We start from the raw sequence: 22,249 nt of genomic DNA on the forward strand, positions 1-22,249 counted from the left end.
GATTTGAGAGTTCTATGGTGTTCTGCCTGAGCAGGAAGGAAATTTGGGGGTTAACCACGCTCCCACTGAGAAGGATCAGGGTGCAGTGCCTCCTTCACCCTTTCTCAGCATGACCAGCCTCACTCATGCATGGACAGATTGTCCCCGACCTGGTGGGCTTCTCCCGTGAGTATGTACACAACGTGCGTGGCCCATGACTCGTATTAAACTTCACTCCTGGTCAGCCTTCCCCTGAGATTAAACATTAACCCTGATGTTTAATCTGGCAGGGGCTTCATTTTATATAACCTTTAGATCAATCCTCACATTCTGCAGATGGACTAGCAGAGTCCTGGAGGGGAGAAGTGACTTGAGATGTCACAGCCAAGTCGTGTGCTGAGCTGGGGACCAACTTCAAACTCTTGGTCCAGAAAGCCATTGTGCACAAAATGGGAAAGTTATGAATTGATCACAGATGAGGCGGACACCCCAACTTGGCCTCGAGCAGGTGTCTCTGTCTTGAGGTCTGTGGAGCACGCTGTGGTGGAGTTTACTCCACAAATGTGTTTGGAGCCACCTCAGTGGTGTGAGGGGGACTGTTTTGGAGGCTGGGGGTATATCGGTGGGGCTTCCCAGGTGACTTAGTGGTAAAGAATCTGCCTGCAATGCAGGCGACACGGGAGTTACTGGTTCCATCCTTGGGTCGGGGAGATCCCCTGGAGGAGGGCATGGCAACCCACTCCAGTATTCTTGCCTGGAGAATCTCATGGACAGAGGAGCCTGGTGGGCTTCAGTCCACAGGGTCACAGAGATTCGGACAGAATGGAAGTGACTCAGCGCACATGCTCCGTGATCAAAATACACAGGTCTTTGCTCCCTGGTGTCAACAGACAACACAGATGGATAAAGAGAATTCTCTCCCATCAGTGGTGCTATACTGGGTATGACTGGGGTGCAAGGTGGCTTTGGCAGGGGTAATCAAGGCAGCTTCTTAGAGGAGGTGACCACCAGGCTTGGATTTCATCACAACTTGGAGGAGTGTTAGGGGCTGAATTGTATCCTCAGCCCGAAATTCATATATTGGAGTCCTCACCCCCAGGACTTCAGAATGTGACTGTATTTGGAGATGACTCTATTTGATCACCACTTCACAGAGGTGATCAGAGTAAAACGATGTCACTAGGGTGGGCTCTAATCCATAAGACTGGGGTCTTTGTAAATGGGGGACATGTGGATACAGAGACACAGGGAGAAGCCAGCATCTAAAAGGCAATGAGAGAGGCCTCATAAGAAGCCAGCCCTCCAGCATTCCCAGTGTCCCAGTGGTTAGGACTCCTTTCTTCCGCTGCATGGGTTTGATCCTTGGTTGGGAAACTAAGATTCTGCCTCATGCCAGTCGGCATGACCAAAGGAATAAAAATAAAAATACATAAAATAAACCTTAAAAAAACTGGGGTGTTTGAGTGATGTCCGACTCTTTATGACCCCACCAGGCTCCTCTCTCCATGAGATTCTCCACATAAGAATACTGTAGTGGGTTGCCATTTCTTTCTCCAAGGGATCTTCCTAATTCGGGGATCAAATTCAAGTCTCTTATGCACCACCTGGGAAGCCCATGAGGTGAGAAAAGTCAATTGAAAAAAAAAGGAACCAGCCTTGCAGATACCTTGGTCTTGGACTTCTAGCCTCTGAGACTGGGAAGAAAAGATATTTCTGTTGCTCCAGCCTCCCAGGTCTTGGGACTTTGTCTTGGCAGCTACAGCAAACAAATTCAGAAGGTGAGAGATGGAGGGCCTGGACCAATTCAGGATATAGATGCCCCCACATGCCTCTTCCTCCCCCACCCAAAGCACCATCCCAGAATCCCTCGGGGCTGAGCCAGAGGAGACTGACGCCTGGTCTCCTCCCCACCAAGGGGAAGGAAGCTGAGCTGACCACATCCGCAGCCAAGGGAGGCCTCCTTTTCCTGGTGAGAGGGTCAGCTGTGACCCTTGGACCCATCAGCCATAAAACAATCACGGAGATGGGATGAGATGGTGCTGAGACCTGGTAGGGGGCGGGGGTGGGGACCGGCCCTAGGGGTGTGGATCTTGAGATGGGTGAAGGACTGACCCTGTTTGCTGATCCAGATTCAGGACCCTCACTCAGGGAACACTGCCCCAAAGACCACCTGGTCTTGGGAAGCTGGAGGACCCCCTTCCTATGATTGGCTAAGCCCTAAACCCAGGCACCAAGCTTGGAGAACAGAACCCCTGACCCAAGGGACCTCCCAGCCCTGTCCATAAACACAGCCCACCCAGCCCCACGCAGAAACTTCTGGAACCATCACAGGACTGATCACTGGACTTTTCACCCTGGAGTAAGGCACCACCCTTCCCTCAGGGTCTTTGTGGTGAGGCCCCCTCCCTGACCACCTAATATAAAATTACAAATCGCCTCCCCCTCCACATACTCACCATGTCTCTTTTTTGCTTTATTCCTCTGTATCTGGTTTCTTCAATTTGTTTATTTTTTAATTTTTAAATTCAAGTATAATTTCTTTACAATTTTGTGTTTCTCTTCAATGTATTTATTTACTTGCTTATACACAACTGATTTTACTTAGTATCTGTCTCCCCCACCTAGGAACATCAGCTCCATGGGGGTGGGGCATGGGCAATAACAGTTTATGTTCTCTGCTGGGTCCCCAAGGTCTGACACACAGCAGGCACTCAAGAAGCAGTGGTCACAAGAATGAATGAATGAGGACTTCCCTCGTTGTCCAGTGGCTAAGACTCCAAGCTCCCAATGCAAGTGGCCCAGGTTCTATTCCTTGTCAGGGAACAAGATTCCACGGGCTAAAACTAAAGATCCTGTGTGCTGCAACTAAGACCTCGCACAGGACTTCCCTGATGGTCCTGTGGTTAAGAATCTGTCTTGCAATGCAGGGGTTACAGGTTAGATCCGTGATCCAGGAAGATCCCACATGCCATGAAGCAACTAAACCTATGTGCCACAACTACTGAGCCCTGGTGCCTAGATCCTGTGCTCTGCAACAAGAGAAGCCGCTGCAATGAGTAGCCTGCTCAAAGCAGCAAAGAGTAAGTCCTCACTGCAATGAAGAGTAGCCTCTTGTGCAACTAGAGAAAGCCTGGGCACAGCAATGAAGACTCAGTACAGCCAAAAATAGATAAATAAATTTTTTAAACAGACCTCACATAGCCAAATAAATAAATAATAAAATTAAAAAAATAAAAGAATGAATGAATGCCTGAACATAGGGAGCCTCACCCCCACTCCCTGAAAAAGTCTCCTCCCTGGTGGCATTGGGAGGCCCTGGTTCAAACTTCCTGTCTTCACCCCTCCCCCTCCAGAGCTGCTAGCCCCCTGGACTAGGCAGCCCAGAGAATTAGGTGCTAATGAGTTGGCATTGCCCAAGAGGCTGATCAGAGTCCCCTGGTCCCCAGCCCCTGCCTGCCCCTGCCACACCCATGTCACAAGGGTTTTACTCACTGCCTGGCCTGGCTGTACCCCAAGGGAGGGTCCCAGAGAAGAAGGAGGAGAAAGAAGAAGGGGAGGGGCTGATGATCTTGGACCTCCTTACCTGTCCCTCCAAAACTGATCTAAAGGGAAGTGTAGAAGACTTTCTGGCAAACAGTCCAAGGAATGGGGAGGCTACATGGTGACAAGAGGCAAGTCCCCATCTGGAGTGGGGGACCTGGGCGTTGTCTCAATGCTGGCTGACTCATGGAGTGGTCACAGTGAGTCATAACCCCTTATTAGCGCCTCTGTCCTGTGCAGAACGGGGACTGTCGTCACGACCAGACTTGTGAGGCCAAAGGGCTGAAGCAGTCGGAAAGTAACAGGCGGATGTCTGCCTGAGGAGTGCCTCGGGACTGGAGCCTGGCATGTTTCTCACAGATGCATATAGTAGTAATAATAGCAACAACACTAAAAATGGGCAGAATTGGAGCTCTAACTGGGTGTGGCATCTCTTCTGAGCACTCCATTTTTTTTTTTAGGGTTTCCCAGGTGGCTCAGCGGTAAAGAATCTGCCTGCCAATACAGGAGACACAGGTTCAATTCCTGGGCCAGAAAGATCCACTGAAGGAGGAAATGGCAACCCACTCCAGCATTCTTGCCTGGAGAATGTCACGGACAGAGGAGTCTGGTGGACTACACAGTCCGTGGGGTCACAGAGTCAGACACTACTGCTCACACAGCACAAACAAACCCATGTTGCTTTTTAAAAATCTTTATAGTCTTTCATTCGTTTATTTGGCTGTGCCAGGTCTTAGTTGCAGCATGCAAACTCTCAGCTGTGGCATGTGAGATCTGGGTCCCTGATCAGAGATCACACTCTCACCCTCTGCGTTGGAAGGTGAAGTCTTAGCCACTGGACCACCAGGGAAGTCTCTCCATATGTTTTAATGGATGGAACACCCAAGAATCTGTGTTTTATACATTAGAGAAGAGTTTCTATATCTGTGTTTTATACATTAAAAGAGTAAGATTTTTTTTTCACCCAGATAAACATATGGTACACAAGCGTATATATAGTATACTTGCAGATATACAATTTCATGGTGGATCAGTTATGAAAATGTCTTCAAATGCTCCTTGTGAGCGACCAGAATAAAAAAAATATTGAGAAACACTGATTTCTCAAATATAAATAACCATATGTTTTCAATATCGTACCATACCAGCACGTAAAGATAATCCTCATTCACTGTCACAGCTATGTAATATTCCAGTGTGTTAACGCATCAGACTCTATTAATTAATTACCTACGGATGAATATTTTGGTCGTTTCTAATGTTTTACATATGTGTAAATTTATGTATAAATGTATCATGTATGTGATTGTTCATTATATATTTAGTATGCTTTTTATTGAGGAAGAATTAATTTATAATAATGATACATAGATCTTAGGTGTGTTCAATTTGGTGAGTTCTGACAATTCTGGACAGCCAGGTAACCAAAACTAAAAATAAGATATGGAATATTTTCTCCACCCTAGAAAGTTTCTTCTTGCCTGTGTCCACTCAATTCCCCATTCTACTCCAGGTAACCACTTTTTTCAAGCCGGTTTTAGAAAAGGCAGAGGAACCAGAGATCAAATTGCCAACATCTGCTGGATCATCGAAAAAGCAAGAGAGTTCCAGAAAAACATCTATTTCTGCTTTATTGACTATGCCAAAGCCTTTGACTGTGTGGATCAGAATAAATTGTGGAAACTTCTGAAAGAGATGGAATACCAGACCACCTGACTTGCCTCTTGAGAAACCAGTATGCAAGTCAGGAAGCAACAGTTAGAACTGGGCATGGAACAACAGACTGGTTCCAAATAGGAAAAGGAATATGTCAAGGCTGTATATTGTCACCCTGCATATTTAATTTATATGCAGAGTACATCATGAGAAACGCTGGGCTGGATGAAGCATAGGCTGGAATCAAGATTGCTGGGAGAAATATCAATAACCTCAGATATGCAGGTGACACCACCCTTATGGCAGAAAGTGAAGAAGAACTAAAGAGCCTCTTGATGAAAGTGAAAGAGGAGAGTGAAAAAGATGGCTTAAAGCTCAACATTCAGAAAACAAAGATCATGGCATCTGGTCCCATCACTTCATGGCAAATAGATGGGGAAACAGTGGAAACAGTGGCGGACTTTATTTTTCTGGGTTCCAAAATCACTGCAGATGGTGATTGCAGCCATGAAATTAAAAGACACTTACTCCTTGGAAGGAAAGTTATGACCAACCTGGACAGCATATTAAAAAGCAGAGACATTACTTTGTCAACAAAGGTCCGCCTAGTCAAGGCTATGGTTTTTCCTGTGGTCATGTGTGGATGTGAGTTGGACTGTGAAGAAGGCTGAACACCGAAGAATTGATGCTTTTGAGCTGTGGTGTTGGAGAAAACTCTTGAGAGTCCCTTGGACTGCAAGGAGATCCAACCAGTCCACCCTAAAGGAGATCAGTCCTGGGTGTTCATTGGAAGGACTGATGTTGAAGCTGAAACTCCAATACTTTGGCCACCTGATGCAAAGAGCTGAAAAGACCCTGATGCTGGGAAAGATTGAGGGCAGGAGGAGAAGGGGACAACAGAGGATGAGATGGTTGGATGGCATCATTGACTCAATGGACATGAGTCTGGGTAAACTCCGGGAGTTGGTGATGGACAGGGAGGCCTGGCGTGCTGCAGTTCATGGGGTTGCAGAGAGTCGGACATGACTGAGTGACTGAACTGAACTGAACCACTTTCTATCACCAAGAATTACTGTTTCTTTTTTGGTCGAGTCACAAGCCATGGGGGATCTTAGTTCCCTGACCAGGGATGAACATGTGCCCCCTGCATTGGTAATGCCGCATCCAACTGCTGGACTGCCAGGGAATTCCCACCAAGAATTACTTTTGCCTCTTCTCTGGGTATCATTTAAATGGAATCTTACAGTATACATGCTTTTGCATCTGGCTTCTTTTATCATTATGCATTTGAAATTCATATGTGTTGTTGAATGTATAGTTAATAGTAATTTATTCTTTTTTATTGATAAGTAGCATTGTGTTGTATGGATATACCAGTTTATCTACTCCCCTATTATTGGATATTTGAGTTGTTTACTGTTTGGGACAATTATGAATAAGATTGCTATGAACATTCATGTACAAGTCTTTCTGTGAACATATATTTACATTTCTCTTAGGTAGATACCCAGGAATACAATTGCTAAGTCATATGGTAAATGCATCTTTAACTGTAAGAGATTGCCCAGATTTCCAAAGTTTCCCCAAGAGGTTGGACCATTTTGATTCCCACCAACAACAGGGGAGAATTCTGGTTGCTCCATATTTTCCACCAACATCTGATGTTGTCTTTTTTTATTGTAGTCAGGCTAGTCTAGTGAAGTTGCTCAGTCGTGTCCGACTCTTTGCAACCCCACGGACCATAGCTTACCATCGTCCTCCATCCATGGGATTTTCCAGGCAAGAGTACAGGAATGGGTTGCCATTTCCTTCTCCAGGGGATCTTCCTGACCCAGGGATCAAACCCGGATCTCCCGCATTGCAGGCAGACACTTTACCGTCGAGCCACGAGGGAAGCCCCTAGTCAGGCTAGTGGGTATCTTTAAATGTTATCATGAGTCAGAAATGGTTCCGTATGAATCAAGTAACAATTAGAAGCGAAGCTCACACGTAACAAGGATGTTTGAGAAATGCTACAAATTCATACCTCCTGAGAGTGTTACGGAGTATTGTAAAGGCTCTGACAAGTTCCACAAAGCTGTTTATTAACACAGCGTCCCTCAGTCTTGTTTGACCACAGCATCCTCTTGTGTCTTGTGTTGTGTTTTATACTTAAACTCATTGGTGGAATCTATCGTGGGAATTTTACCTTAGATTCCAACTTAGCATTGCTCTGAAGCATGTGTTTGTGTCCGGTAAGTTAGATCATGCTATCAAGGGCATCAAAAAGTCCTCTTGTCCCTCAAGTGCTTATCCTCATTTTACCTTTTCAGGCATCTCTTCATTGTGCTCAGTCCTGTCCGGATCTCCGTGGTCCCAGGGACTCTAACCCTTCAGGTTTCTCTGTCCATGGAACTTTCCAGGCAAGAATACTGGAGTGAACTGCCATTTCCTATTCCAGGGGATCTTCTGGACCTGGGGATCGAACCCATGTCTCTTGCACGTCCTACATTGCAGGTGGATTCTTTATCAGTGTGCCACCTGGAAGCCCCATCTTTTCACTAGGGCATATGAAAGCCTTCTAAAGCCAATGGCTATAAAATTATAAAAGGGGACATCCCTGGTGGTCTGGTGGTTAAAAAGACTCTGTGCTTCCAATGCAAGGGGCATGAGTTCAATCCCTGGTTCGGGAACTAAGATCTCACATGCCATGTGGCATGGCCAAGAAAATATAGATGAATTAATTGATTAAAATAAAATTACAAAAAAGTAACCAATATCCTGCGGAAAAGACTGTGGGGGTCTAAATACCCATGTAGGTGTTAAGTGAGTAATGCTAGATCATTTATTGAGGCAGATTTGGATGAGAAGATGAGGACAAGTTCTATGTCAAGGGTACTGGGCTCCTGAGAGTCATAAATGGGAGTGAGGGGGAGGTAGAGACAAGTCCAGAAGTCAACCTTCACCTACTTTCTACACCTGCCAAGACAGTCCTGGAAAGGTGCCTCCACAAGCCAAGGCTGAATAAATATTACGACTGGGAACACTAAGCCAAACCAAACCAAACAAACCCCTTGAAAATCCAACGCAGAGTAGTGAAAAAAGGAAAGGAAAGATGCAGAGGCCAAGAGTGAGCTAATGTTACCAGTATCTGGTGTGTGGGGGCAGTCACCGTAACGCAAGGGTCCTCCTGCCCAGCACTGCTAACATCAAGGTCAGGCATTCCCTGTGGGGGGCTGTCCTGGGCACTGTGAGGTGTGGAGCAGTGTGGAGCACTCACTCCAGGAGCACCCCCAGTTGTGACAACCACAGGTGTTATTGTGAGAGAAGAGCAACACTCTGGCACAGCTCATAGTAGGTCTTAAATTTTTGTTGCCTGAATAAATAATTGCTGGCCCATGGAGAAACATATACCAAATGTGTATTTCTTGAGAGCAAGGAGAGTGTTTGAGTTACTGTGTAAACCTAGCATCTAGCATCTTGGCCAGCATACAGAAGGCTTTTCATCCATTCACTAAGCTCCCAAGAGCTTCCACTGTATTTAGTATAAACCAGTGGGTTTTCTTGGTGGCTCAGATGGTAAAGAGTCTGCCTGCAATGCGGGAGACCCAAGTTCAATCCCTGGGTTGCGAAGATCCCCTGGAGAAGGGAATGGCAACCACTTCAGTATTTTTGCCTGGGAAATCCCATGGATAGAGAAGCCTGGTGGGCTAAAGTCCACAGGATCACAAAAAGATGCGACTAACTTAAACTTCTTGCCACAGCCCACAAGACTCTGCATGACCTGCTCTGTTCCCTCCGTGTCCTCCTTTCCTTCCTCTTGCCCTTCACTCACTGTTCTCCAGACACGCAGGCCTCCTTGCTGTTCCTCCAACACACCAGGTCGAGTCCTGCCCCAGGGACTTTGCATGAGCTGTTCCTTGACCTGAAACAGTCTTTCACCAGATCTTCCAGTGGCTGAGCTCTTGCTCGTCATTTAGGACTGTACTTAAATGTCACCTTCCGAAAGAATCCTGGAACTTTCCTGGTGGTCCAGTGGTTAAGAATCCTTCTTCCAATGCAGGGCATGCAGGTTCGATCCTGGATCAGGAAACTAAGATCCCACATGAAATGTGGCCAAAAAAAAAAAAAAAAGAAAAGAAAAATTCATGGCAGGCAGTTCAAAGAAAGCACACTAATTTTTTTAAAGCATTAAAAAAATAAAAATAAAGTCTTTGCCAGCCCTGTGTTGCTGTGTACATGGTTACATTTCACTTCTTGGTAGCATTCACCCATTTGTCAGCTTATGTTTATGCTTTTATGATCTAGCTTGTTCACTGTCCTAGGAGTTGCCAGATGAGTAAGAGTTGATGGAGTGCCTGCTGTGTGCTGGGCATCTTTAAGACACTGGGGACCCAGCTGAGAGCAAAAGAGCCTCTATTCTCCCCCTGAAGGTGCTCACATGAAAGGGCAGAGGAGCAATGAGAGAAGAATATAGGTAAGTAAACAAGAAAATTTCCAGTAGTGAGTTCCATGAAAACAGTGATGTGATCGAGAGGTAAGGAGTGGGGGCCTCCTCCCTGGTTCTGTGTGTTGGGGGTGGATGGAATCCGAGAGGGCCTGCTCAGTCGTCTGGGCTGGGTTCCATAAATAGCAAATATTCAGAAATGTATGAACACAGTGAGAGAGCTGGGTTGAGCAGATATGCCTTCCAGGCAGAGGAAGCAGCCAGTGCAAAGGCCCTGAGGCAGGACTCAGTTTGGCTTGCAATAAATATCTGTTGCGAGTAAGTGAACGCTAGAAGGTTCTAGAAGGAATTGATTGCTCTGGTTTGGCCGGAGAGACCTTGCCTGGGGGAACGGGGCTTTGAGGGTTGCCCGCTGTGATGAAAGAAGGGAACTCCTGGCTGAAGGAAGGGAGCCCCCAAAAGTTTGGGCTATTATTTTGGGTTCTGTTTTGTTCTGGGAGTGGACGGGACTGGCCAAGGGCTCTGGGCTCTCTTGGAGCCGACATCCGGGGACTATGGAAAGAAACAGTCTCCGAAAGTAGGGGAAAGGTCATGCTGGAGCTGCGGCACCCCAGACTTTGGCCTTTGCCCACTGCGACTGGAAAAGCACAAAACATGCGAGATAACGGTCTTCCCGCCCCTCCCCCTAGTCTGCCCCGCTGTCATTGGCCCTTAACTCTGTCCGTCCTGCCTGTTGCCCAGTCAGCACCTTGGGGTGGGCTGGGAGCTTCTCGGGACTATTTCAGCATCTTTTGGGGAGTGGTAACAACCACAGAGAAGACGCAGCTGAGCCCGGGAGAGCGGATGGCCGACTGAGCCTCCGGCCTGAGGCAGACGCAGGAGGTCTGGAGAAGGAGCTAGCGGGGCTCATGGATGGGGATTTAACCGTTGGAAAGGTGAGACCTGCACGGGTCCCCAGGGGAGGGACGATTTATACCAGGAACTCTCCCCAAGCTCCCAGAATTGGCAGGCACCTCCCACCCCGTTGTACAGATGGGAAGACTGAGACCCAGAGGGAGAATACAATGACCAAGATTGTGTCTCTATTCCGGGCTGCTGCTGGACTTTATTCTGGGCCTCCCTGCCTTCCAGAAAAGGGTGGGTGTGGGGAGGGATTCTGACAGAATGGGAATGCAAGAGGGGGCTAGCTTCATCCGCTGTCCATCCCCACGGGGGCAGCTGTCTAGCGCTTTTTAAATAAATTGGCTCCTAGGAGCCTCTGGGTTGGCCCCATAACAGAGACTTGGAGATTGAGGCTCCGCAGGCAGGAGGGGCAGGCTGACCTGGAGGCTGCAGCTGGGACTGAAGCAGAGGGGAAGGTACCTCAGGTAGTGGCAGATGGGTGGTGGGCAGGAGAGGGGCTGCGTGACTCTCACAGGTGTCCCCTCCTCGCCCCAGATGGCTTCCTCCAGCACTCCCATGGGCCCTATCGACAGCCTGGAACTCCTGGATCTCCTGTTTGACCGGCAGGACGGCGTCCTGAGACACATAGAGCTGGGAGAGGACTGGGGCCGTGGGCAGGACCAGGTGATAACCCAATGCGTCATCCCCACCTTCCCCCCGACCCCCGGGTCAGAGCCGGGACTCCGCTCAGCTTTGTGCCTTTACCACGCACGTGTGTGATTCTAGCAAAGCACATTATTGTATAAAACCTTTCAGCGACCCTAAAGGCCAGATGACATCGCCTTCTTCTTAAAGGGGTGGAAAGCAGGGCCCAGAGAGGAGTGGTAACTTGTCCTGGGTCACACAGCAGTTTGAAGTTGGCTCCAGACTTAAACTTGGGGCTTGTTCCTCACTTGACACGGTTTGAAGTTGTTCCCGAGCTACACAATTGTGTTCAGGCTCCAGCAACGCCAGTGGGCAAGGAACATTAGTTCTTTCCATATTACAGAAAGGACGTGTGAGGCCCAAAGAGGGTCAGCGGCTTGCCCAGAGTCACATAGCAATGCAAAGCAAAGCATAGACCTCCTCATTCCCACCGGTGCTCTCTGTCCCAACAGGTCCTTCCAGGTGCGGACTCTGATGACTTCCTCAACTCCATCCTGGGTTCTGGAGATTCAGACTCCCCAACCTGGTCCCCCGCTGCCAGTGACAGTGGCATCTCAGAAGATCTGCCCTCTGACCCCCAGGACACGCCTCCACGCGGTGGGGTGCCTGCCACCCCTGCCGGCTGCCATAGTGTGGAGTCTTGCAAGGGGCCCTGCCCCTCCTACCATCCTGGCCCCACCTGCCCTGCCAGGCACCTTGGGCCAGTGGCCCCAAGGCTTGAGACTTCTGTTGCCATAGACGTGGGTGAGTCCTGTGTCAGCCGACTATCCTTGCCTTATCCCAGGCACTGAATGCACAAATCCACCCTTTGAGATGGGCACTGGTGTGCTGTCATGGACCCATTTTCCGGATGGTTAAGAGATGAGTCAGAGCTGCAGAGCTGGGATGCCATCTGCCTCAAGCATTGTGCTGGCAACCTCATTTTTTATACCTTCCACGCCTGGTTCATAGGAGACTCAATGAAAGTTCGTGAGACTGTGGGATCCCAGGCCTTGGAGTGCTCCCCAAGACCTGGGGAAAGGCCTGATGCAGAAGACTCCACCAAGAGAGCATCCTTTGTCTTTTGAGCCCCACAATGGGGTGGGAGTGCTTATTAGTCCCATTAGAGACTTGACAAAACTGAGGCTCAGAGAGGTTTACTCCCTTACCCAAGGTCACACAGCTCCGCCCAGTTGGGATTAGAAGCAAGGGCCATCTGACTCGGAAGACTGCTCTCCAGAGCAGCTCACCTATGGGGTGCCAGGTAGCTCGTGGGAGGGAACTGTGGGTGAATCAGAACTGGTCCCTGCCCCCAGGAGGAGATAAGGCCAGGCTGGCTGCAGATCCAGCCCCTAATGCAGAGTGATAACAGCCACTCCCTCTTGGGCTGGCCGTGGGTCCCTAACAACGTTCCGATGAACTGGGGTCCCCGTCTTATGGCAGAGGGGAGACTGAGGCACCTGGTCCTGGAGTCCCAAGCCAGGCAACAATGCCTAGCACATTAGGGTCGATGCTGTAGCTTTGCTGGAGGAGGCAGGTAGGACCTGGGAGCTCAAGGCCCCCTGCCTGACCCCCACCCCTATCTCCATCCACATGTGCCCTGTTAGAAATGTGGAGCCCAGGCATCTATGCCGAGGAGCAGACTGACCTGGCTGACTCGCCCTCACGCTACAACCTCACAGTCAAGGACCTCCTCCTCTCCGGCAGCAGCGGGGACCTGGTGAGCAGCCCCCACCTGCCCCCTGGAGCATCAGAGCTGGGAGGGGGACTGGGCTCATGGGGCCCCAATACACCCATTTTGAAAACTGGAAGACAGTCACAGACAGGGATTGGTATTTGGTCCCAGGTGTTTTAGTTCATAGCAACCCTGAAAATTGAGGCTATTATCTTAATTTCACATATGAGGAAATGGGCACAGAGAGCTTTAGTAATTTGCCTTAAATCACACAGCTGCAGCAGGCCCAATTCCTAAGCTGACCTATTGGGTCTATTGTGCCCTTTGTATGCTTACCTTGGGCTATCTTATCTTGCCCTGAGCTTCCGCTATGGGCAAACCAGGCCTGAGAACCCAATTAGTGCCCTGCTCCCTTTCACAGATGAGAAAACCAGTCCCCAGAGAGGTTAAGCCGCAGACCCAAAGTCACACAGCAAGCAAGTGGCCAAGTCAGGATTTGATCTCCTGATGCCTAAAGTTGTCCTGACAATCTCTAAAAAAGACCAGAACACCCCTCTTGACTTGAGAGACCTGCAGTGAGCATCAGCTGTGTGATCAGTCTGTGGGGACCTCATGGTCAAGAGGGGACAGTGACTGCTTAGGGAAGTGTATCCATAAGGGAGAGAGGCTAGAGGGGCATTGCAGGTCCAGGAAGGCTTCCTGGAGGAGACAGAACTTCAGCAAGTCTTGAAGGATAGGAAAGACAAATGACTGCTTTGGAAATGCTAACTGGATTTTGTAAAAATATCAAGTTTAATATCATTGTTCTGTGTGTGAACAACTTTTGGAAGTGGGAGGCCTTATTCCCATATTGCAGATGAATACACTGAGGCTTGAGCCCTGAAGAGAAAATGGTTGGACTGATCAATGGCCTGGAATTCCAGGGATTGGAATTTGATTAGATAGATAGCAGGCTGCTCCAGTCTCTACCTTTATTCCTCAGTCATGGTGCGACATTCCTAGGACTTGGCTGTCTGATCACACGGTTCTTTTGTTTTCAGTGTTTCTATTTCGTGATTTAAATTTAGTTTGAAAATTTTTTGAATAGTCAAATGCATGCACACAGTCCAAGTTCCAAAGGTACAAACAGGTACCTGGGGAGAACCACCCCTCACCCTCTTTTCCCGGAGGCTTACTTATCCTACATCCTGTTTGTTGGATTTTCCGTTTGCTGTTGCAGACAAGAGCTGCAAGGAATGTTCAGAGCCCGGAGCAGTGCGTAGCCTGTAGTAGGTGCTAAACACGTAACTGTCAAATGACTATTTGTGAAACAAACAAAGAAAAAACCACACTTGTATCTGTAAGATGAATTGCTGGAAACGGAATGGCTGTGGGCTGGTTCTTTGGAGCCCTAATGCCGGTGTGGACCTAACAGCGAATGGATCAATTGTTTCTCGATGCCTTTTATTTCCCAGAGGCAGTCGCTGTCTCTGCCCCCAAAGCAGTTCTCCTGGTTTCCCCACAGCAGCAACATCACCTGGCAGCCCCCCACCTGTTGCGACCTGGGACTGGGCACTGCCAGGAGCTGGTGCTGACGGAGGATGAGAAGAAGCTACTAGCCAAAGAAGGCATCACTCTGCCCACTCAGCTGCCCCTTACCAAAGTGAGTCAGTCAGTGGGACCCCTGGCTCTGGGCCTCACCCCATTTCCTGCAGCAGTATGCCCACGAGTCTCACCTTTGTGTGCGTGCGTGTGTGTGTGTGTGTGCACGCTCAGTCATGTCCAACTCTGCGACCCTATGGATGGTAGCCCACCAGGTTCCTTTGTCCATGGCAATCTTCAGGCAAGAATATTGGAGTGGGTTGCCACTCCATACTCCAGGGGATCTTCCCGATCCAGGGGTCAAACTCATGTCTCTTGCATTTCCTGCATTGGCAGGTGGATTCTTTACTTCTGCACCACCTGGGAAGCCTGAGTCTCACCTTTACATCTCCCTAACTGGTGGCTCAGACGGTAAAGAAACCGCCTGCAATGCTGGAGACCTAGGTTCGATCCCTGTGTTGGGAAGATCCCCTGCAGGAGGGCATGGCAACCCACTCCAGTATTCTTGCTTGGAGAATTCCCGTGGACGGGGGAATCTGGTGGGCTACAGTCGGTGGGGTCACAAAGAGTCGGACACGACTAGTGACTAAGCACAGCACACACAACTAGAATGTTAGGATGTGTCTGTCACCAGAACCAGAAAATTCATACTCAAAGCCAACACAGTGGGGGCTTTCTAGCTGGCCGCGGCCTCCACTCAGCCTGTTCAGCTCAGTTCAGTCGCTCAGTCATGTCCGACTCTTTGCGACCCCATGAATCGCAGCACGCCAGGCCTCCCTGTCCATCACCAACTCCCGGAGTTCACTCAGACTCACATTCATCGAGTCAGTGATGCCATCCAGCCTGTTCACTCAGTATCAATACCTGAGTTTGCCTTTTCCAATGGAAAGACTTCTCTTAGTGATAACTGGCCTCGGAAAAGGCGCCAATCCCACACGTGGCCAGACGGTGGCGCGATTGCACCAGTGCACAAAATCTAGTTGTTAATGGAACTGGGATTGGGAGCAGGGAAGACCATCAGGAAATCAGGACCATTCCCATCCCTCCCGCCCGCACAACCACAAGAGACTCTGAAGGAGTTTGAGGACAGAAAATCTGGCCTTCAAGCCATGAAGGGTCTGCCCTCAAGTCCCTGAGTCTGGCTCCCTTGGGAGAATACTGGGGGTGAAATTGTGGGGTCTGGACAAGAGAGTGGACCCTTCAGACTGACTCAGTCTCCCCACGTCACTCTGCAGTATGAGGAGCGAGTGCTGAAAAAGATCCGCCGGAAAATCCGAAACAAACAGTCAGCTCAGGAAAGCCGGAAAAAGAAGAAGGAATACATTGATGGCCTGGAGACTCGGTAAGGCTGGGGGCCCAGGACCCCACACTCAAGGTGGGAGGGTGGGGACTGAGGCCTGAGAGAGGCATGCAGTGTAGCAAAGGTCACAGTCTGCGTGTGTGTGTGTGTGTGCGTGTATGTGTGTGTATGTGCGTGTGTGTTCAGTTGCTCAGTGGTGTTCGACTGCATGGACTGTAACCTGCCAAGCGCCTCTGTCCATGGGATTCTCCAGGCAAGAGTACTGGACTGGGTAGCCATTTCCTTCTCCAGGGGGTCTTCCCAACCCAGGGATCGAACCCATGTCTTCTGAGTCTCCTGTGTTGGCAAGTGGATTCTTTACCACTGTGCCACATGGGAGCGACCGTTTTGTATGTGAATTGCAAGGATGGAAAAATGCCTAGAGGTGGTACAGGGCTCAATTTTGAGGCCCCTAATCCCCTAGAACAGGGGTCCCCAATTCCTGGGCCATGGATCGGTACCAATCTGTGGCCTGTTAGGAACCAGGCCGCACAGCAGGAGGTGAGCAGCAGGCAAGGGAGCAATGGTGTTTACAGCCGCTCCTCACCACTCATATTACCGCCTTAGCCCCTCCTCCTGTGAGATCAGCAGCGGCACTAGATTCTCCTGGAAGCACAGACCCTAACCCTAAAGTCAAGGTGGAATATCCTGAGATTTCCATAAAATAGAAATAAAGTGAAAATTAAATGTAAGGTGCTTGAATCATCCTAAGACTATCCCCTCCACACCCCAGATTCACGGAAGAACTGTCTTCCTTGAAACCAGTCCCAGGTGCCAAAAAGGCTGGGGACCACTGCCCTAGATGATGTTATGCCAAGAAGGGAGGTTACTTCCTGGCTCTTTGCCTGTAGGTGGGACGTTTACTTCCCTTGTCTGAGCCTCTCTGGTCCTCAGAGCTGTCATGGCTTCCTTCCGGGGAGTGGAGGGAAGGAGGAACTTCCTCAACTTAAGAACTGTGCGCTCTCAGTTTAGTTCAGTCGCTCAGTCATGTCCGACTCTTTGTGACCCCACGCACTGCAGCATGCCAGGCTTTCCTGTCCATCACCAACTCCCAGAGCTTGCTCAATCTCATGTCCATTGAATCGGTGATGCCATCCAAGCGTCTCATCCTCTGTCATCCGCTTCTCCTGCCGTCAATGTTTCCCAGCATCAGGGTCTTTTCCAGTGAGTCAGTTCTTCGCATCAGGTGGCCAAAGTATTGGAGTTTCAGCTTCAGGATCATCTTTCCAATGAATCTTCAGGACTGATTTCCTTTAGGATTGACTGGTTTGATCTCCTTGCAGTCCAGGGGATTCTCAAGAGTCTTCTCCAACACCAACAGTTCAAAAGCATCGGTTCTTTGGCGCTCAGCTTTCTTTATAGTCCAACTCTCTCACATACATGACTACTGGGAAAACCATAGCTTTGACTAGATGGAGCCTTTGTTGGCAAAATAATGTCTCTGATTTTTAATATGCTGTCTAAGTTAATCATAGCTTTTCTTCCAAGAAGCAAGCTTCTTTTAATTTCATGGCTGCAGTCACCATCTGTAGTGATTTTGGAGCCCCAGAAAATAAAGTCTCTCACTGTCTCCATTTATTCTAATCCCTCTGCACTCTGCTGCTGCTGCTGCTGCTAAGTCGCTTCAGTCGTGTCCGACTCTGTGCGACCCCAGAGATGGCAGACCACCAGGCTCCCCCATCCCTGGGATTCTCCAGGCAAGAACACTGGAGTGGATTGCCATTTCCTTCTCCAATGCGTGAAAGTGAAAAGTGAAAGTGAAGTCGGTCAGTCGTATCCGACTTTTAGTGACCCCATGGTCTGCAGCCTGCCAGGCTCCTCCATCCATGGGATTTTCCAGGCAAGAGTACTGGAGTGGGGTGCCATCGCCTCCTCCGCCTGTGCACTCTAATCCCATCCGATCACCTCTCTGAACTCATACAGGATACTGAGAGACAGGGTCCTCATTATTCTTTAATGTTGTGGTGTTCAGTCGCTCAGTCGTGTCTGACTCTTTGTGAACCCATGGTCTGTAGCATGCCAGGTTTCCCTGCCCTTCGCCTTCTCCCAGAGCTTGCTCAAACTCATGTCCATTTAGTCAGTGATGCCACCCGACCATCTCATCCCCTGTCATCCGCTTCTCCTCCTGCCCTCAGTCTTTCCCAGCATCAAGGTAGGAAACATAAAAGCTTAGTTCACTCACTTTTTAAAGCAAAAGTGATTTTAGTAAATGTTACAGGTCTATCTGCGTTTTCTGTTTCTTCCCTAGTCAATTTTGGGATGTGTTATTCTTCTGGGAAGTTGTCCATTTCAAATTTATTGACATAAGACAGTTCATAGTTCTCTCCCATTATTTTTTTAAGCTTTGGATCATTTATAGCTGGGACCTTTGTAATAATTCATGTTGTATATTTGCACCTTCGCTTGTTTTTTATCTTGAGCAATCTTGCCAGAACTTTATTTATTGTTTTCAAAGAATGAATTTGACTTTTCCTCCCACTCTTGTGTATTAGTTCCTTATTTCTACTCTTAGCTTTATTGTGTTTTTCTTTTTTTTTTTTTTTAGTGAGTTTACTCTGTTGTTCTTTTGCTGATTTTTAAACGTGTATGTTCAGCTGCAGGCTTCCCCGGTGGCTCAGACTGTAAAAAATCTACCTGCAATTCAGGAGACCTGGGTTTGATCCCTGAGTGGGGAAGATCTCCTGGAGCAGGGCATGGCAACCCACTCCAGGATTCTTGCCTGGAGCATCCCCATGGACAGAGGAGCCTGGCGGGCTACAGTCCATGGGGTCACAAAGAGTCAGACACGATTGAGCGACTAGGCACAGCACACACAGCACATGTTCAGCTGCTTCAACTGTAACAGGGTTATCCGTTTTCTCCTCAGCACGTCTTTAGCTGCATCTCACTCATCTTGATTTGGATGTTGTCATTACTTGGTTCCTAGATCTTCCCTACTTTACACTGTGGATTCTTCTTTATCCCATGAGTCATTTAGGAGGGCCTTTTAGTGGGAGAATTTATTCTCTTCCCTAGATACTAACATATCCTTATGCCACAATTTGAATATTTTATTTTTTTATAAGTTTATTTATTTATGTTGGCTGTGCTGAGTCTTCATTGCTGTGCGTAATCTTTCTCTAGTTGCAGGAAGTGGGGGCTACTCTCTAGTTGTGATGTGCGGGCTTCTCATTGCGGTGGTTTGTCTTTCTTCTTCTTTTTAAAAATATTTATTTGGCTGTGTGAGTTCCTAGCTGTAGCATGTGGGATCCAGTTCCTCAACCAGGGATCAACTTGGGCCCCTTGCATCGGGAGTGTGTGAAGTCCTAGCCACTGGACCACCAGGGAACTCCTGAGGTGGCTTCTCTGGTGGCAGAGCTTGGGCTCTAGGTTCTTGGGCTGAAGCAGTTGCAGCTCGCGGGATCTGTAGGGGTCACAGGCATATTCTGAATGTCACTGTGATGTTGCCTTTGCAGGATGTCAGCCTGCACCGCCCAGAATCAGGAGCTTCAGAGGAAGGTCTTGCATCTTGAAAAGCAGAACCTGTGAGTCTTGGTGTGACCGGGACTGAGGACAGGGGGAAGCTGACCCTGGAGTCTCTTGCAGGAGAGGTGAACAAGGGGGGTCAGGCTGTGTGATAGCAGGGCAGAGCAGAAGGTGAGGATTCCACCCAGAGAGGGGGGCAGGCTGCATAGAAGAGGATGTATAAGAGTTCCGTAGAGGGAAGGTGCTGCTAGTGGAGGAAATGGCATGTGAATGGCCAAAGGCTAGGAGTATGGTGTGCTGGAGAACTGCAGGTGATTCCGTCTTTGGGGTACATGTGCTAATTCAGTTTTTATTAGCATCTACTCAGTGCCAGGCATAGTTCTGGGTACTGATACCTCAATAGTGAGTAAAACTATTACTCACAGATATAGTCCCTCCACTTAAAAGACTCATATTCTAGTGAGAAACATACTCAAGACGAACAAAACTATGTAAAAGATCATTCAAACAGTGGGAAGGGGCTAGAGAGTGAGGGGGGGGGCTATTTTAGGCAGGGAAGCCAGATAAGGTGACATTTGAGATGAGATCCAACAGATAAGAAAGCAGCAATGAGGACTCAGGCTTTTACTCAAAGGGAGGTGGGAACCTGGAGGGCTGGGAGCTGAATCACATTTGAAAAGTGTGGAGTGTGAACCCTAGAGTGGGCACGAGAGGCTTGAGGGGACCAGAGATGGGGGCTGGTGTCCAGGTGAGCAATGATGGCAACCTGGATGGAGGAGGCTGGGTGTCAGAAAAGTGGGTGAGATGTTCAGTAGAGATTTATTGAGGGAGCTTCTGGGATTTTTAATAGCAATAGGGCCTTGAGGGGTGGATAGGATTCAGACCTCAGCCAGGCTGGGAGATACTAGAAATGGACAGGGAGCCAGGTGAAGGCCATACAGGGCTCAGCCAAGGCTTCCCATTTCCATTAAGGTCTCTCTTGGAACAGCTGAAGAAACTCCAGGCCATTGTGGTCCAGTCCACCAGCAAATCGGCACAGACGGGCACCTGCATAGCAGTGAGTGGGGGGGTGTCCTCAACCTTGGCAGAGGGGCCTGTGGGGGAGGAGGGCATGAGTAGGAGCAGAGCCCTGAGCGCCGGGTCAAGCATGATCTAGTCTTCTGGGACTCTTGTTTTCCTGTGTGCTCGGGCTGGGGAGGGATGGGGTGACCCCGCCCACATCTCCACCAGGTCCTGCTCTTCTCCTTCGCCCTCATCATCCTCCCCTCCATCAGCCCTTTCGCCTCCAACAGAGCCGAGAGCCCCGGAGACTTCGCACCTGTGCGAGGTAGGTGGACTCGAGTTTGCTCTTCTTTCAAAAGCCCTCCGGGGCACATTCCCCTTGGCTCCCCAGTCCCCACTGGGGGAAGGGAAGGGCCCTCCTTGCAAGGGCTCCCTGAGGCTGGGGGCTAAGGAAAGAAGGGAAGCGGCCCTCAGGCCATCCCTCATGACCCTCCCCAACCCCTTGCTCAGTTTTCTCCAGAACTCTACACAACGACGCTGCATCCCGGGTGGCTCCCGACACTGCACCAGGCTCCGAGGCCCCCGCCGGCCCCGGGCCCAACACTGGTGCACTTCAGGAAAGGTCTCCAAGCAGCCTTCCGGAGGAATGGGAATCCCAGGACACACGTGCTCTCGACAACTCGACAGAGGATCTGGACAACTCAACTCTGGTCCAGGGCAACTCCGTGAAGGCACTGGACCGGGCCACCCTACTGGACTGTGCCCCGCCTGAGCCAGCAGTCAGCCCGGGCCGTGTGGGGCTGGAGGCAGCAGGGGGCGAGCTGTGAGCACCATGGGTCCCTGCCCCCCTCTCCACCCTGGCCCCTCTGCTCAGGGGTGCTTCAATAGGTGCTGTAGTGGACAGGGACAGACATGGGGATCTGAGGTGAGAGAGAGACCCTGGAGAAGATATTAGGATGGAGATGCACAGATACACAGCTACAGACCCAGGGACCCAGGTACACACCGAAACTGATTCTCAGACACAGACCATAAGGCCACAAAGCCTGAGAAATCTACATGCAGATGCAGGTGCGGAAGGAAACAGGGACACACACACGGACTGATCCCTGACCTGGACAGATCGATACACACCAGGCCTCAATAACTACCCCACCCCCGGCCCTGGGGACTCCTCCCTGTCCCTTTGCACGCACGGAGGAGAAAGCAGCCAAGTCTGCAGGGACCCTGGCCCCAGAGCACGGGGTGAGCCCTAAACTTTGGCGCTGCCATGACCCACAACCTTTTCCTTTTTTTAGACTGCCTTGATCCTTAATAAAGTATCTTGGCAGAACACGGCTAGCGTGGAGGTGGAGTGGGGTGGGGGCTAATTAGAGTCTGAAGCTCCCCAACCCACAGAAGGAAGGACTGGGCCAGCCGAAGATAGAGGAGTGACGCGGGGGAGTCCCTGGACCCCAAGGCTGGAGCGGCTACGAGAGACGCCAAGGTTGTCTTCAGGACCTTGGAGAGCGGCGGCTGATGGAGGGCTGGGCGCGCCAGGCGCGCGAGGTTCTGACGGCTCTGGCCGCTCCCCGCCCCGCCCCAGACCCTTCAAGAGAGTCCGCGGAAGGCCTGGGGCAGCTGCTTTCCTGGGGGGCTAGGCTGCCAACCCGGCTTGTCTTATGGATGAGGAGACTGAACCGTCAGGAATGAAGGGACTCGCCCAAGGTCACAGCTGGGGAGCATGGACCCCAGCTGCACCAACGCTCTTCCTTTAAAGAGTCACACCCGGATCCCTGCCGGCTTTGCGCAGGTGTGGGGATGTGGGGTCTGGTGGGGGAATTTGCAATCGCGATTAGATGTGGCCTCTCTCCTCGAGGGGCTCACAGCCTAGTAGCAGAGGGCACGGATTAAAGAATCACAGAAACAATATTTACAAATGGAGGACTCAAGGAATGTCAACAGCTGGTAAAGCCTTCCTTCACCGCCGGGCCTGGACTGTATGAATGTCCCAGCACACACACACATACCAGGGGCCGTG

The 22,249-nt window shown here is 49.9% G+C and overlaps 1 protein-coding gene across 3 annotated transcripts; it reads left to right on the forward strand.

Moving 5' to 3' along the window:
- On the forward strand, window positions 10,311-22,140 carry CREB3L3 (cAMP responsive element binding protein 3 like 3). 3 transcript variants are annotated; one of them, XM_018050857.1, is made up of 10 exons: window positions 10,311-10,536; window positions 11,039-11,167; window positions 11,641-11,932; window positions 12,775-12,887; window positions 14,347-14,484; window positions 15,659-15,765; window positions 19,218-19,286; window positions 20,200-20,284; window positions 20,502-20,554; window positions 20,740-22,140. In XM_018050857.1, exons 1-10 carry the CDS (start codon window positions 10,510-10,512, stop codon window positions 20,999-21,001), a joined length of 1,275 nt encoding a protein of 424 aa, XP_017906346.1. In that variant the 5' UTR covers window positions 10,311-10,509; the 3' UTR covers window positions 21,002-22,140. The 3 variants fall into 3 exon arrangements, with proteins under 3 accessions (XP_017906346.1, XP_005682625.2, XP_005682624.2); XM_005682568.3 differs by having other exon boundaries at window positions 10,317-10,536; window positions 14,350-14,484; window positions 20,458-20,554; XM_005682567.2 differs by having other exon boundaries at window positions 10,320-10,536; window positions 20,458-20,554.

This window comes from Capra hircus, chromosome 7 (genome assembly GCF_001704415.2).
Source record: "Capra hircus breed San Clemente chromosome 7, ASM170441v1, whole genome shotgun sequence".
NCBI classification, from domain to species: Eukaryota; Metazoa; Chordata; class Mammalia; order Artiodactyla; family Bovidae; genus Capra; species Capra hircus.